General features: G+C 42.0%; 1 protein-coding gene across 1 annotated transcript in view; it reads right to left on the minus strand.

Moving 5' to 3' along the window:
* MAML3 (mastermind like transcriptional coactivator 3) overlaps positions 1–16,530 on the minus strand; it is a 95,443-nt gene extending 78,913 nt beyond the window's left edge. Inside the window, exons 1-3 of the mRNA XM_074821283.1 lie at positions 16,525–16,530; positions 15,932–15,986; positions 14,039–15,609 (exon numbers count right to left, since the gene is read on the minus strand). Of these exons, the coding sequence (XP_074677384.1) occupies positions 14,039–15,609; positions 15,932–15,986; positions 16,525–16,530 (1,632 nt within the window). The remainder of the gene's footprint in view (positions 1–14,038; positions 15,610–15,931; positions 15,987–16,524) is intronic.
* Positions 16,531–16,755: the final 225 nt, after the last annotated feature.

The following is a 16,755-nucleotide window of genomic DNA, read 5'->3' on the forward strand; positions in this document are numbered from 1 at the left end:
AACACTAATTAGCATAATAGCATCTCCACATATATTACATAAAGTTTCCTCTTAGCAAGCAAAAATTATTTCAAGCCTTCAGGTTCCAAACTGCAAAGAATAAAGATGGAAAGGAAGGATTTACAAACTGCCTCCTTGTCCTTTATTATGCAGATCAAAGGTCCAACCCACTGGATCTTACTTAATCTTAAAGAGATGGGAACAACATTCAAGAAAGCGCAGGCATTGTGCAATTAAGCTGTGATCGCAGTGGGTTGTTTTTTACATAGTGGTGATCTAATTTTGCGAGGCCAAAAAAAGCCTTTGAGAAAGAAGAATCTAATCCTAAAGAACTAGGGGAAAAGAAAAAAAGCATTTCTCCAATTTCATTAAGACGCACAGGGGGCAGACTGCAATCCTTACATAAGTGCTCCCATTGACTAGGGCTGTGTAGGTGAGAAAGCACTCGCTAAGTTGAAAAGGCAAAGCACAGTCTATTAATAGGAAAATAAAAGTGGTGGAATAGGTAAGGAAAATGGAGGAGAGAGACCACGTGATTCTCCATTAATTGAAAATCAATCACAATAACCCACATCTTTTTTCTTTGAAAATTCTGAGAGGTGATAAAAGACCACCTCAAAAATAAAACAGTGCCCTGTTGTTCAGTGTCCTCTGCAGTACGCAGATTTCAGACTTACCTATGAGGATTTTCCAAAAGTCCATGCTTTTTCCAGAGGAACGTGCTTTTCAGGAGCATGAATAAACCAGCTCATTTACCTACATTTATGTTTTGGGGTTTTTGGCACAGTACCTAGAGCAGGGGACCTGAGCAAAAGTAGAGGAATACAGACACCTAAGCTGCCTTTGGTGAACACAGCAATGCCGGAGTGCATCCAGAGGAGCACCCCAGTCTGCACTGGCCACCCCACAGCTGCTGTTCGCTATAGCAGTGGCAATGCTGGGAGCTCTGCTGAGGCTACAGCCCCGACACTGCAGCTCTGCGTCGACCTACGCTGCCCAGAGCCAAAGCACATGAACCCTCTCTGACACGAGGCTTTGTGGGGTGGCTGGGGGGCAGAGCGGGTAAGCAGGATGCTCGGGGCAGGTGGGTGGATAAGCTGTAAGAGGTTTGGGTCCTGCCAGTCTTCATTTGGCTTCCCCTGCCCAGCTGCAGTGGGAAACATCCCACTCACGGCGACGCATACACGCGTGTGCGTGGCCACGGCACAGAAGAGAGTCAGGAGGTGGAGCAGCACAGATTTTACTCTAAGGCAGTAGAGCTTAGGGCCCCCCCTCTTTCCACAAGCTGCTTTCTCCTGAAGGAGGGCTGCACTGGTACCCTTGTTTTTGCCCCTCCCTGACCCCCAGTTATTGCCACCACTGTACTGCGACTAACTAGAGACTTTTCCGCTGCTTCATTAGCATTAAAATCATACGCTGGCAGGGCACCTGGCATGCCGACCATCCCCAGCCAAAACAGCCTCCCTCAAGCTGTGAGTGCATCTGCAGGTGACACCTGTGTCCCTTTCAGCAGGGCCCTTGGAAAACAGCCCACCCTTTATGTAACAAGAGTCAAGGATTATTTTTTTTGGTAGCGGTTTTCGCTCTTATCTGCGGCCTGGGAAGGACTGAGGATGTAATCCCCGTGCTGTCTGCAAACCAGGTGCAGGAACCGGGCAAGTGCAAGCGGAAACTCCTGCAGCAGCACAGCCGGTGACTTTTCTTGTGTCATGGTGCGAAATCTCTGACATCTCCAACTGAAACTCGGAGATTCATCTGCTTCAGACACACAAGCTTTTTGGTACTGTCACATATTTTCGCCACCGTGCTCTCCTTTACTGCATACTGTAAGGCTGGTGGATGTGAGCAGATGCTTGGTGAAGCTGCTGGTACCTCCCAGAAACACAGAAAAGTTTCTTCTTGATCCTGGACTAGCAACTCCCCTGTGGTAAAATGAATGAGGCAAATACTGCCTCAGAGTGACCACATCCATTAAATTTTACTATACATCCATGTGCATTGTATAGTTTGTGATGTACATAGTAACTATTCCAGAAATGTCTTAAAAGAGAAGTTGTCTTCAAATGATGAGACCAGTTTCACATGACATGAAGGGCAAGAGAAGGTATCATTAATACAGCTTAAAAGTCACCCCAAAAAATAACTTAAAATTGCTTTTCCTTCTGTAAGAATGCAAGGGCTTGTAAGACTAATTGACTGCCTTCTACTGCCAGACAGAAATCCTCAAGGTGTGGGAAACTACATGTCACTGGTAATTTAACAATAGAAATCTCCTACTCTTTTGGTTTTGTTTTAGCCATCTGTGATTAAGGGCACACTACAAACAAACTTGATCCAATGAAGCTGCTCCATAGTTCGGAACATTAAAGTCCTGGTTGAGATGGATTAGTGGGCACACTGAAGGTGGAGCAGCCAAATTTATCACATGGATGGTGCCACCACATTAGTGAGATTATAGCTAAGATGCCCCAGTCCTTCATCTGTCCTATGACTGGTTGAAAAAAACATTTAATATGACAACTAATACTTCATACTATTCCATCTGCCAGAGATACACAGAGCACAGAAAGCTGTGGTGTCTACAGTGATTTCCTGCACACTCTGACAATACCAAAAACCCAGTCCTGTGCTATTAAATGGATAAGAAAGAGAGGCAGAGAAATAAAAGCTGGATGAGGGGAAACAGAGGGTGAACTTGAGCAGGGAGCTTAGAGGGAGAGAAAGAAAAATGGCTCATGGAGTAGCGGGAGAGAGAAAAGGAAGAGACAAATAATATAGGACAGATTTTTTTAAAAATAAAAAAACCCTAACCTCCTGGACTCAGAGGGAAAGAAGTACACACTGGAAAAATAATTCCCTGGAAAGTGCATGTTGGGCAAGCTCAGAAATTTAGCTTTCTCTAGGTAAGACTATGTAGAAAAAATAATTTAAAATGCAGATTCTTTTGAGGATATTAACTCTCAAGCCTGTAAGGAACATCATGTCAGAAATGAAGGAGTCATGTTCTCAGGGCAGACTTTAAACTCTTTCTAGGCTGACCCTTTCAAACTATTTTTCTTTCTGTTTTTTAAAGACATTGTCTTTCCCTCGGTTTCGCCAAATAGCATAAGGAAACAAAAGACAGCTTACAGGTATACCTCTGTTTTTCAAAAATGGAGATTTTAGCTAGCAGCAAAGAACCTGGCAGAACAGATTTTACAGAAGGATGCTAGCATGAGAAGCCAAAGACTGAGCTTCTGGAGTGAGGAATAGACTTTAATATTGCACAAGTGTGAAACAGAAGTGAAAAAGAGACAGAGAAAACATTAAAACATGATTTTGTGACTGCATTGCTGGACTTGGGCTTGCTTTCTTAAGAGATACTTGACCCTGTCTAGACAGCTCCCACTCTTACTGTAGAGCAAGAACTGCTAACAAGCTCCCACTGGGTGTAAATGAGGAAGCCACCTGTTTGGAAGATGTGTTGACACAGAATGGGTGGTTTCCTCCCAATGTGTAAGATACACTTGCAGGCTAAAGCATGCAAAACATTCCTCACACACAGGAAAAGGGGCTAAATAAGAGCGGGAGGACTCAAGAATATGCACACTATATGAGAGTGAAGAACATAGGGACCAACAGACTGGTTTCTCTGCTTAGTAACAAAGTTGGCTGTCTCAGACTTAATACTAAGCTGGTGAACAAAAACATGGAAAGGGCAAGTTTCCCACTGCCCATGAGGAATGAAATCTTTGCTGAGAGCGCAGAAGCCACATTCTTTAGCAAATTAGATGCATCAGCTGGGATTTGGCAGAACCTCCTGAATGCAGGACTCCAAATCTGTACTTAACCACTTACTGGGACAGTCTTTCAAGAGTATTAAGCATTCCTAGTATGGACACATACACATTACAGACATTAGGAGATCTTTCTGGAGGGAACACACATGCCAATAGCAAAACACTTTTAGGTAGCACTGGGCTTGAATACCCAGAAATGCTGTGGAAAGCACCAGAATAAGGATCCACATAGATAAAAGACAAAATAGGAATTCAGAAGTGCAAGGTACACCTCACTGTTGAGCTGGAATATCACAGCCAGCTGGGTAGTATAGACTGCTCATCAAAGAGCACTCCTTCACACAGACAGATTAGGCAGAGACACGGAGAGTAGAGGTTGAGCTCGAGGCTTTGAAGGCACGTCAACATTGGTCCCAGTATTACAGTGCTGCTCCAGGAGGGGTGGCCAAGCCCTCTGTTGATGGCTCAGAAGCAGGCTGTAAGTCACACTGCTTTAGAGAAGGGATGGAAAAGCTTCTGGTAATATATATCCAAAAATGTACGTCAGCCACAAAGAAGTATGTACATGCAAATCTAGAAAGAGCTGTCGGGCTCCACATGTAACTCCATAAAACACAGTAATGGTGTTTGCTCACAAGTTCAGACACTCCTGAGCGATAAGCCATGAACTGCAGTAAACATAGGTGAGTGAAAATAAGCCACTAAAGATGGGACTATTACTCTTCCTCTGAAAACAGGAGTCTTACTTAATCCTAAATTCCTAGTTGGAACATTAATCTGTACTTACTGATGTTCTCCTCAAGCACAAGAGCAGAGCTGTATTCATGCTCTTGGGATAAACAAGCAGCCTCTTTCAGTGTCACTGAAATGCTACTGAGTGGGGCAAGATGTTTAAGAAACATGAAGATTACAACAGAGCAGGGAATTTTTGCTTTCTGGCAGTGCTTAGCCTCCCATAAGATATTTGTATGCTTTAGCTTCTCTCCCTGTGTCCTTCCTCTTCTGCCATTTCTTGCACCTTGCAGAGTAGCACAGATAGTTGTGGACAACTTCAGTTGTGGCATTTCTGATTTTTTGAACCCTTCACAGTGCTACCCAAAATGAAGCTGTCACCATATGTAATCTTTAATTAGCTGCAAGATCTCTGAGGTGGGCACTACCTCTTCTGACATGTGGCTCCCACACCTCACACAAAAGCCCAGACTGAGCACCATTACGGCAGAAATACTAAGATTTTCTTCCCTCACAACATTTTTTTTTATCAGCTTGATCAGATGGACATGACTGCCTTCAGGAGCAATTGGAAAGGACGGCCACTTATTCCCCCACTTCCTCTCCCACTTGCAAAGTGGGGGAATTTCCCCATTACACTGGTAACTCTGGCGATGGGTACGGCGGGAGAGGAACCCGACGGTTTGCCCAGCTCCCCAGGCTGTCTCTCCACGTGCACCAAAGCTCACCCTCGGAAACGGAGCAGCGTTTCTGGCCTGGCCCTCCCAAAAGCCGGTGCCTTTCCCAGTCAGCCTGCAAACAGGAAAGAGGAGCTGATGCGGGAGACAGCAAATGAAGATGTATGCAGCATGGGGTGCTGCCCACACTCCCACCCCCCAGCAAACAGCCCCTGGGGGGAAGGCAGACCCCATGCTGACTTTACATAATTTACCCCCTTGATGGTGTCTCTTCTTCTGTTTACCTGAGTGCAGAGCTATGGGCAGGGAAGGAGTCACCTATATGTCACAGGAAAGAAAAAGAATATTGAGGGAAAAAAAGGGAAGAACAGGATGGAGCTCGCAGTTAAAATAACCACAGTCTATTAATAGTTCAAAATAGGCTTTTTAATTACAGGATACCCTACAACCTTTACCCTTATCAATTATCTGATAAGCAGTTTTGCTTGCTGCAAGCTCCTTAAACAGAAATTGAAGCAGAGGGAGAATGCAGGGAAAGGAAAGGAGGTCCTTGGCAGAGCTGGCAGGGTGATCACCATAGAGCAGAAACTGCATGAAATGTACTTAACCACATTAAGCAGCAGAGTCATTCCACCCCTCCCACAGTAAAGGGAGCACAGGGGGAGGGTAGTGCTTATTCCAGAACAATTCTTGTTGCAAGAACATACGTAAAAATGAATCTTTTCCTCAAATAGTAAAAAAAAAATTTACAAGTTTGCTTGGAATTAAATCTCAGTCTGTATAAGCCCCTACTATGGGAGGAAGATGGAAAAAGAGATGGAAAGAGAGTTAATTTTTAATCCAGTCTCCAGTTTTCTTTACAAAGGTTGAGAAAGACAATGAGACTACACTTACATTGGAGAACAAACTCCCAGACTAACTGGAAGAGGCTTTCCTAGCAAAGGGATTCGCTAACATTTTGTTCCCTGCAGAACAGAGTAGTCAAAAGGTAATTTTAAATCTAACATCGGCAGATACATGAAATGACACTCAGAAGCGCTGGCTGCTAAGGGTAGAAATGCAGCCTGAAAGGAGGCAGTCCAGTTCATCTCTTACAATCAGTACAGCAAGCAGTAAGGGTCCAGCTCTCATTAATCTAAAGTGCATTGTTATATGCCTGATGAAGACTAATCATTTATATATAAACGTATCTTTAAAAATGATAGGAAAAAAAAGACACTTTAAAGGTTTTTTCTGTGGAAACATGGTAGGTCTGAGTATCCTCAGATCCAAACCACAACAGCAAGCGCTAGCAGAAGGCCACTATGAAATGCCCACCATTGCTCACAGCAGAGGCACTGTACAACGCATGTCTGGTGTTTCTTACGGTTGGCTGACTTGGAAGGTGTCCCCTGCAGAACTGCCCGCGGCACAGGAAATGGGTGGACAGCAGCAAAGCCTGCCCTGGTCTTTCCAGCAAAGCCTCTTCTCTTCCAAAATTAGTTGCAAGGCTTGCTTGACTCCCTTTACCAGCATGGGAAGACTGACCACCAACCTCGGTGTGGGCTAGCATGAGACCTGGAAGGCTGGGCAGAGAAGAAGAGATCTTCCTTGTGCCTCTGAAACAGAGATGAAATAGAGGCCTCCCTAGCCCTGGATTTGTACTGTTAAATCTGGTCAAGTGCTGCTGCTGGTTTTACTACTGCTCTTAGCTACAAGGTCTAGTAAATCCACTCCACACAGAACATCCACGCGCAGCCTCCTTATTGGTGGCAAATGAAGCAATTTTGGTACACACTGAGCAATTACTTCACCTGTGTCCTCAGTACAGACAGTAACTTGGAAACAATGCCATTTGCTTTTGTGAGGTGTCTTTTGTAAAAGGAGTATGTGACACGTTAGAAATACAAACACAACCAAAGAGAGTTCTTCCAAGAAAGAGGGTTGGAGTTGCACCATAACATTAATCATCCATCCGGGTAGCACAAGAACAGATGACACTGAAATGGAGGTAAAAAAAATCCCCAGTATTACATTATCTTGCAATGCTATTTTAAGATTTATAACTTGTTCCTTTCATATTCTAGAGTCAAAGGGGTAAGGGAGAATCAAAGCTTTACTTTAAAAAGTAAACTTCTGTCCCAAAGGGATAAAGAAGGGCTGGAAAACAAGAATCCTAGCAGTTCAGAAAACAGGAAGACAACTACCATCACCATCCCAAATATATATTATTTTTATGAGCTCATGATTTTAAAGCAATTTTAGAATATTTACGAATATTTCAGAATATTCTGAATATTTACGACCAGCAGTGTTATGGGGCACAAGTTGACTTTTTTGAGACATTCAGTCTTATATAGTAATGAATTTAAACATAAGAATACAGATTCCTCTAAAATTAAGGTCTAATTATTACTTCTGAGATGTTGAGAAGCAAACTGGCAAATTTGGGAATTATGGAAGGAAAATGAAAATAGAGGGGCAAGAGGTACTCTAAATGTCTAAACTCCAGAGAAAGGTAAAGTTAGGGACAGTCATGGTCTCAGAGAAATTACACAAGGTCAAATTTAAAACTCCAAAATAATATCTAAGTGCAAACTGTGATCAAATCTGCATTCTGGTAGGGCCATGCAACATCACAGACTGGAGAGAAAGGGATCAGACCAAGACATGCCAAGACTCTTCAGACAAGCATTGTGTGAGCTCTGGCAGCCAGCTGTGAGGCACTAAATGGTAAATAGACAAAGCACACTGCCAAGGATGGGAACCTTACTCTTAGTCTTTGGATTAAGTCTTCTCTCAAAATAAAAATGGAGAATCCAACTCATGAGCTGAACCCACTGTCTACATCAAAACATGACAGGTACCATTTTGCAATGAACACTTTTCTGGATCCACAAAGACTAAAAGTATCAGTGGATGACTGGGTTTACCCCTGTGGTTCTCCTGCAGCAAATACACTGATTCTCAGAGGTGACTGCCCAGGTGGAGAAAGCAGGAGAGGAAGGAGGGCTTTTGATTTTCCAGAGAACAGTAGAACACTGTTATACGAAGAAAAGGCTATGTGGAACTTTCAGCCACCATCTAGCACTGAAAGCATCAGCCTTTTTGTGCTAAATTAGTTATGCCGATGCTCAGAAGGCAGCAAACTAGCCCGCAGAAGACCACAGTACTGGGGAGAGCATGGTATGAACATCCCAGCTTGTTCAGAGGTGCTATGTCACCAGCTTATGACAGATCCAACCATAAAAGTGGGCTGAAAGAACACAGTTTTACACCATCTGTATAGTAACATTAAGAGCATATACAATAAACAAGAAGAGCTAGAGAGGCTCATCAACAATAAGAAATGGATTATGGCTAGTATTGCTGAAAGCAGGAGGAATGGGTCATGAGACTAGAAAACTAAAATCAATGATGATAACTTGCACTTTAAGGAGAAAATGGAAAAAAAAAAACAGGAAAGGGTAGCACTTTATGTAAAAATATGCTGCTACTGGCTATAGACATTTCAAAATCACAGTGCTTCGCAATTGCAGTCGTAACTAATAAACTAAAGGAGAGTTGGTTGGCACACGTTATATCATCCGACTAATAGGCCTCGCTAAGTAACAGGACAAACTGCTCTTTATGTAGCAATCTAGGTCATGTAGGAAGAAAAAGTATGCTATCATGGTGATCTCAAAATAGGGGACATTTAATATATACTTTGTGCAGTCAGTAATACAAATTTTATGCTTCTAAAAGTAATGTAGGACAATTTCTTTACAGATGAGAATAACTCACACCATGATTCTTCAAGAAACTAGACAACAAGCAAATCACACAACAATGTATTTTAACAAATCTTGGACAAGTGGAGAAGTTTCTAAGAACCAAAGATTTACCACTACAACTGAGATATTTAAAAAGAGAAAAAGACTTGTTATTCTGACACACTCTCCAGCAAAACAATGGAACAATTGGTCTCAGTTCTCTACCAGCAATGACTCAGAGGATAAAACAGGAATACCGGTCAGCATGGTTTCAGGAAAGTAGGTTTCACCAAAGATATCTCTGGTTTTCTTAAGATAAGGTAGTTGGTTCAGGTGGGGCATGGGAGCAGTGCTCTTATACTTTGATTCTGCAAGGCTTAGACTACAGAAAAAACTCAGTATTCTAGAAAAAAACATTTACCATATGGAATGAACAAAGTATGTATTAGGTTAAAAAGTACACACCCACAGGTCACAAAATGAGGAAATACCAACAAGCCAAAATGTGTTTTTTAGGATTATGCCATGGAGATCTGATCTCAGCCAAGTGCTGTCCAACATTAGTTTCTAGTGATTTATGTTAACATGACCTCCTTCCCAACACAATGGGCAGATGATAGCAGGAACAGTAAGAAGGCCAGGCTACTGTTTACAAATTGCCTGGTGAGATGGTCAAAATCCATCTGAGAACATTTCAGTTACCCTTAAGAGGTCTGTCCTTAAGAGTCTATGGGAGACTGATTTCTGGGGAGCAAATTTTGGCAGTTGGAAAAGGCAGGCACGGCATCTGAACTCCAGGGCAAACCTTTTGTGGAAAACAGTGGTTACAAGTGAAACAGCATAGATGGACATTCGCTACATCTCTATAGGCTGTTCAGCAAGTGATCTTCACAGTCTCAGTCCAGCTTGTCTCCCCTAAAATCTGGGAAGACAGTTAGTTGTGTTTCTGCCACACTTTCATGCAGTGAATACAAATCTGTAGACTTTCTTCTTTACTTTCAGGTAGGCTTTTAAAAAAGGCCAAATCCCAGAACATCAACAATCTCTTTTTCTCACTATCCCAAAGATAACCTTCAAAGAAGTATATAATCTCTTACAATTCCAGGGAGAAACACACCTTTTCACTTAGAAAGGACAAAGACAATTATGTTTTGGAATGCTCTCTGGACACAGATCTCCCTTTATCCTTCACATGCAAAACCAGACTGAGCAGATGACGCATCCTGAATTTATAAGATTAAAACAAAAAGAGAATTTGAAGATATTCTTCCAGTATGGTGTCATTTCTCCTCTTCATTTCTCCCTCCAATTTCAAACAACATAACTAGTGGTTTCAATAGGAACTGTAATTGCAGCATCCTCACAGACCCATGCAGGCAAAGAGCTGCAGTCTAGTTTTATTTTTCTTACACCCACGGAGAATTCTGTTTTGTTTCAACCTCTCATTACTCTCCCTCACTCACTTGGCTCCAAACATCAAATTCTGTCTCAGCCATTCAACATCTATTCCGTTGGGCTGCATTTTTCTCTTACCATTACGCATACATATTGAACAGCTGGAACCAAGAAAAGGCACAATTAATGATTCTGAATTTTTCCAAAGAAAATGTTTTCACTTTTCCCCAATTTGAAATTACTCTTTGGTTTAAAGGGAAAAAAAAAAAAAAGAAAAAGAAAAAAGTGCCTCCCATAAAACCTTATATACACCTCAAAAACTAAATGGAACATTTTAGGTTAAACAAAGCTTTAATTTTTGAGACAGGAGGTTGGTTTAGGCTTGCTTGCTTTTATTTCTTAAATCACATAAAGAGCCTAAACAAAGCCCCTGTTGCATCTTGGTGTGAAACCAATTTCTTTTATTATCATGTGGGAACCAGAATAGCAGAGGACCTCTACCGCTCAAACACCTAACACATTACCAGCCCCAGTGAAAAATCTGTATTTGCTGTTTTAGCCTATAGCCACAGATAAGCAAGAATGAAACAACCACCCAACAAAAGCAAGAGGCTAAAGGGCAATACCTGCCACATACTTACAAACTAACAATTGGTTTTAGGGCAGATCAGGGTACGTGGGACAAGGCAAAGAGCAGGGATTCCTAAGTACAAGCCTGACCAAGTGGAGAACAGTCAGGCACGAGGGAACACTAGAACTGCTGCTAATTTAGCACTCTCCCTGTCCAACCACTCACATGGTTATTGAGCTGCACGGCTTCCTCTCTCACTGCTCACCTCTCTTTACAAGAGTATGCGGTGATGCTCAGCAAGCCCAGGACACGAGCCCAGAACACCAGCTCAGAGGTGTTAATAGGACAGTCACAGGCAACTGACCTCCACAGAACCTTTTGCAAGGTCCCAGATGGACTGAAAAAATGGTGTGTGTCTCTAAAGTACGCTCAATGACTGAAGGAATGAGTGCATGTGAAAATTCTGCCTATTAACAACAGAAGTACCTTTGAAGTACCTACATGGGTTTAATTACTGTACATAGTGCACGTATGCATACATGAACACAACTGGCCACACTTGAATTTTACAGCAGTACACAGAAAATAAACACAAGGCATTTTTGTACTGTCTGATATTCTCTAAATCATCTTTTGGTCTTTAAATATGCCCTTGTAACAGTCACCTGACAGAAATATATGGTCAGTGCTAACCATGAGATGCAATAGCTAAACTTTTTTTCCCCTTAAATGCCATTTGTTAAAACCACATGATTATTTAACACACACACACACACACACACACACACACACACTTTTACAATTCTCTATCAAAAACCAAAACTACAATGAAAGTAGAAATTACAAACTGACAGATACATCCACTTTACATTCAGAAATATATTTCAAACTGAAGAGTGCAACCTCCTTATTCTCCATATATGATCTGGCAAGTCTGACCGTCTGCATCCTGCAGCAAGTAGTAGAATCAGATAATCTGCATCAGTCTGGATTTAACTCATAACAATATATCGTTTTTACCACCTTTGCAAAAACAATCCGTTTCCACCAAGCACATCTCACAATAATAACCTTTCCAATTTCCCACAGAAAAATGCTTTTCAGGGAAGCAGGAAGGGAAGGAATACATTACAGTTAGAAATCTATTATTTCAACCTTCCTCACCAAACAAAATCCCTTCAGTGTAGGCAAGTCGGTTTCACAAGTAGTAAAGGGACCTTTCTACGTCTACACACAAGCAAGAAGTCCCTCATTCTGACTGGGTCAATAAATGTGAGTTGCACATATAATATAACAAAGTATGGCTTTGCCTTAAGTTTCTTCTTTATATGACATAGAAATGACTTAATATCTGGACTTTGTTTTGGAAGAATGTCTAGTTGTATCCAAATATCTAGTTTTTCCTATATGAAAAAAAAGGAACTGAGTAAGATTAGATATATGAAACTTTGGCTTCCCGTTCACACTGGAGAACTGCAGTGAGATATTAACATGAATTTCTCAACTTAGGAAATGGGGGAGATGACATTAACTCTTTCATATAGGCAGTCTGTCCTCTCAACTGTTTGATGGGTCTTTGAGTTCAACAAATTTAACAAAAACAAACAAACATTAGACAGCATGACCACACATCCTCTGCCTCTCAGTTACAACCTGACAAATCTGTAGCTCAGATTACAGTCTTATTTCATTACAGTTTTATGTCATTATTGCAGTATTTCTCTAGATAAGTCTTCCCAACAAGATGAGGTTTGAGGCCAGCTATTTCTAATGCAATAGGGAAACAGAATTAAAATAAAGATACGAACCTCTGAGCTGTCACCATACATCCTGAACCAAAACTAGGAGGTAGATAAACATTTCTTTTTGTTTTGCAATTAATTTTAAATATGTGATGGGCTCTGACCTGGTAAAGCTCCTACTCCTCCTATTGGTAGATCCCCAAACTCCACTAGCTGAAGAAATTACAAATTTCACTGTATTTCTACATGCATTACAGTGTGAGTCACAGTTAAACCATGCTCAGAAGGAAGTACGCCTTGTAGGTGGTGTGGAAACAGCTAATTTGGTAAAAAGCTGTTACGCTAAAACTATCAACCAACAATTCTATTAGTGTACTATTATATTAGAATTCCTGACATGTTTTGGTGGCACGTAACTTATGTGAAGGCATCACCTACGTTGTGAACTGATGATTAACTTTAATTCTTTTTAAAACCCTTAAAACAACATCCAGAAAATTTATTCTTGAGTCTTTCCATGACACCAGTGTGCAGATCTTTACAGGGGCTGTGCAACTAAGAATAGACAACTGACCTAGGAGGCAACAGGACATTACTGTAACCATTATTCAAATTGGTTACTAATTCATTTCAAAGCATTTCCCAAGCCTGGCAGCTGCTGCTCAAGAGATTAGCATGGAATACATGTGAGACAGTGATGCCAAGTCATTCAAGCCAACATGACTTTAGCCTCTTGCTGAAAGACTCTACAGATTCACAACAATAAAATACTTGAGGTTGCTAAAGACTGTTTGAAAGGCCCAGAATAAACCATCTCATTTCACGCATGGTTCAAGCACCACTAAAAGCATTCAGTTGTGCTTACTTCTTCCAGTGGAAACCAAAGGCACTCAGCACCCAAAATGCTTTGTTCCCTGAGCCAAAATGCCAAATATGCTGTTTAAAGCTGGCTCAATCTCTGTCCCAAGAAGAAGGGGCCAACCACTCTGTCTTTTTGTTCCAATGCTAACTACACTGTGGAAACAAAGTCATGCAGTGGTTTGGGATCCAAAACCATCAAGGCTTACATTATGAAAGAAAGGAAACAAACCCTCCAAGGAGGAGTGACTTCTGACCCAAAACATCCCAGAGTGGCCCTAGGCACTCATCAGTAGAAGCACGGGGAAGAGCGCTAGTTCAGAAAAGCAGTCATTTAACAACATTTCTAAAGCATAACGCAACATCGTTTCAGTCATTTCTTAAAATGATCAAGCTTCAATACCACGTGAAAAGTTCAAGAAGCGCCTGCAGTGATGTTCCATACTTTCCAGGAGAAAGAGGAGGAGGGAGGAGGGAACTGTACAAAGAGATACTAAGCCTTTGTATCAGCCTCTTTTTGGTTGCCCACGTATCATGAACTCACACTTACCTGTCCAAGGGAAGGAAGTGTTGCATATGCCATGGGCTGATTCATCATTCCTTTCTGCTTCATGATGAGCATGCGCTTCTGTTCCTCGCTCAGGTGCGCCATCTGAGCTTGCATCTGCGGCTGCTGGGACTGCTGCTGCTGGATGTACGGCATCATGGGGTTCTTGCTGGGATTTGCCATTGGTGGGGTCATCCTCTGACTCAGCTCAGCATTGAAGTGGGTCAGAGGTTTGGTGTTCCCGTAAGAAAGCATATTGGGCTGTTTGCTTAAGGAGTTTGTGCCCAGGTTATTTGGCTGCTGACTGATCATATTCATGTGATTTTGAGGGAGGTAGTTATTAATTGTGGTCTTCTGCGGATTGTTTGCCATAGGAGGCACTATTGGGTTTTGGTTGTTAAAGGCTTGGGGATACATCATTGGACTATTTGGTTTGTCTGCACTGAAGGGTCCTCCATATGGACTAGATGGAGGGCCCACAGGTGACCAGCTCGAGGGTTGATTTGGATGCTGCTGCTGCTGCTTCTGCTGCATGAGCTTAGCTCTTTGCTGCTGCTGGGCTGCCATTTGCTTGAGCTGTTCAGCTGGAGACAAGTCAGCGCTTGGCATATTTACAGGCCCAGGCCCTGATCCTGCCACAGTTGCTGCTGCTGCTGGATTCATAAGATAGCCGTTTCCAGACCGCGTCTGCGTCTGGCCTGGAGTGTGGGCCTGGCTGGGAGTTTGAGGTGACTGAACAACACAGTTTGCTGGTGAGCCGGCAGGGATTGGGGCTGGCGCGGCACTGGACACAGAAGCTATGCTAGAGGCTGTGGAGACATTTGAAAATGGAGGACCAGAAGAAGAAGGCCTCACCTGGGGAGACCCTAATGGGACGTGAGCAAATGGAGAATGAGATGGATCGCTTTTCACGCTTGCACTCTCTTGAGTCTCCGTGGCAGGCCTGGGAAATTCTGGCTCCTTCTTCTCTTCAAAGTCTTCGTTGAACAAATCTTGTATATCATCTTCTGGAACAGTGTTTGCTAGTTCATCTATTAGCTCCTGCCACTCTTGATCATTCAGGTTAATGTCTGAGAAGAGCTTGTTCTGATTTGAAAGAGATGTTTCAGAAGTGTCTATGCAGCCGGCGTCATCCAAAGGCTCTTGCTTTAGCTCCTTGTTCTGCAGGATGTTAAAACTATCATCTAGCTCATTGCAACCGTTAACAGGGAGCTTTATCTCAGAAAGCCCACCGTTTTTACCTAAGTCTTCTAGACCACTACCATGAGTTCCACTGTTCTGCAGGGGCAGGGGAGCTTTCATGTCAAGCTGGTGAAGAGGAGAAACAGAGGGCAAAGGCAAATTATTGGGCAAGGTGTTGATTGCCTCGATGCCTGGTACATCCTTCCGTATCCGCTTGCTGGTTGGAGAAAAGCTCCCATCACAAACTCCATTCTGCTGTTCTCCATTGAGAGGTGAACGTGCTCCTTCCAATTTCCTTTTGACTGTCTCTTGAAGCTTGAAGAAAAACAAGAGAAAAAAAAAATTAACCAGTTGCAGATACAAGTTGCTGATGAGCCTTGTGACAGATACTCCTTATGAAGCCTAGTAGTGACAATCAGTTTTAAAAACTCTGATTAGGAAGTTTCTTTGATTTCATTCTTATGCCTTGATCAATTTAAGAAGATGGTGTAAAAACCAAAACCAAAATCAAACCCAAACCCAAACCAAACCCACCCCTGAACAGGAAAGCAAAACTGTAAAGTGTGTCTGTGCTCTCCCAGCTACCAGAATTTTATGGAGCAAGTTGACTAATTAAACTTTTTGGTGTCTAACACAATGATGAGATTTAAACAGTATCTAACAGAGCAAAGAGTCTTAAATTGGACAAAAAAAAATGGAATCACTAAAATTTACTATTTACTCTGAAAATCTTTTTGTTGGAAGTTTCTAGAAGCCTCTTGAAAAATACCTGCAATACAATTGATTGACTACTTGAAATTAAACATGTGTTGTTGACACTAAATTTTTTTGAGAAAATTCATTAACATAGTTTCATTTGATTAGCCCTCTGTTCTTGGCTACAAAGCATATTGAGAATCAGTTTTAGTGAGGAAAAAAAAATATATTCACCCTAAAAAATAGAAGACACTGCATGATGTTAATCAAATAACGAAAAAAAGGAAATAATCTGTATGCTAGGAGCTAACTTAAAAGATAAATAACTGACAGAAATGATAGCAAGACAAGTCTCCGGGAAAGCAATTAAATTAGAATATAAGAATGTTATTAAAAAAATAGTGTATTAATACAAGCTTTAATTCAGGTTAAAAGCAGCATAGCAAAGCACTGTAACAACCTACAGTCTCCTCCTGTCACACCAAACATTAAGTCCTCCGCTTATGTACCAGGCTAAAAAAAGCATCCCTCTTTGGCTAAGGCAAAAAACAATAGTGGGGAGGGGAGGAAGCAAAGAGGTCACAGCTCTAGCAAACGCCTTCAGGACATACTTGCATCCTTGATACTAGAACAATAGAAGACAAAATACTGAAAGATTTTATCAATTTTTAAAGTATTTTTACTGGTATGAAAGTCTCAGACATGCAGCTCCCGCCCCTTCCCTAACCTAGAGGTCCTCAACCTTCTTTCTTCCCACAATCCAGATCCCATTTATTTCTCCCATCCCAGAGGGTTAGTTCCCCTTTCATCCCATGTGTAAGACAGGCAAGCAAGTCCATATC

The sequence above is a fragment of the Strix aluco genome, chromosome 4, assembly GCF_031877795.1.
Source record: "Strix aluco isolate bStrAlu1 chromosome 4, bStrAlu1.hap1, whole genome shotgun sequence".
Lineage (NCBI taxonomy): Eukaryota > Metazoa > Chordata > Aves > Strigiformes > Strigidae > Strix > Strix aluco.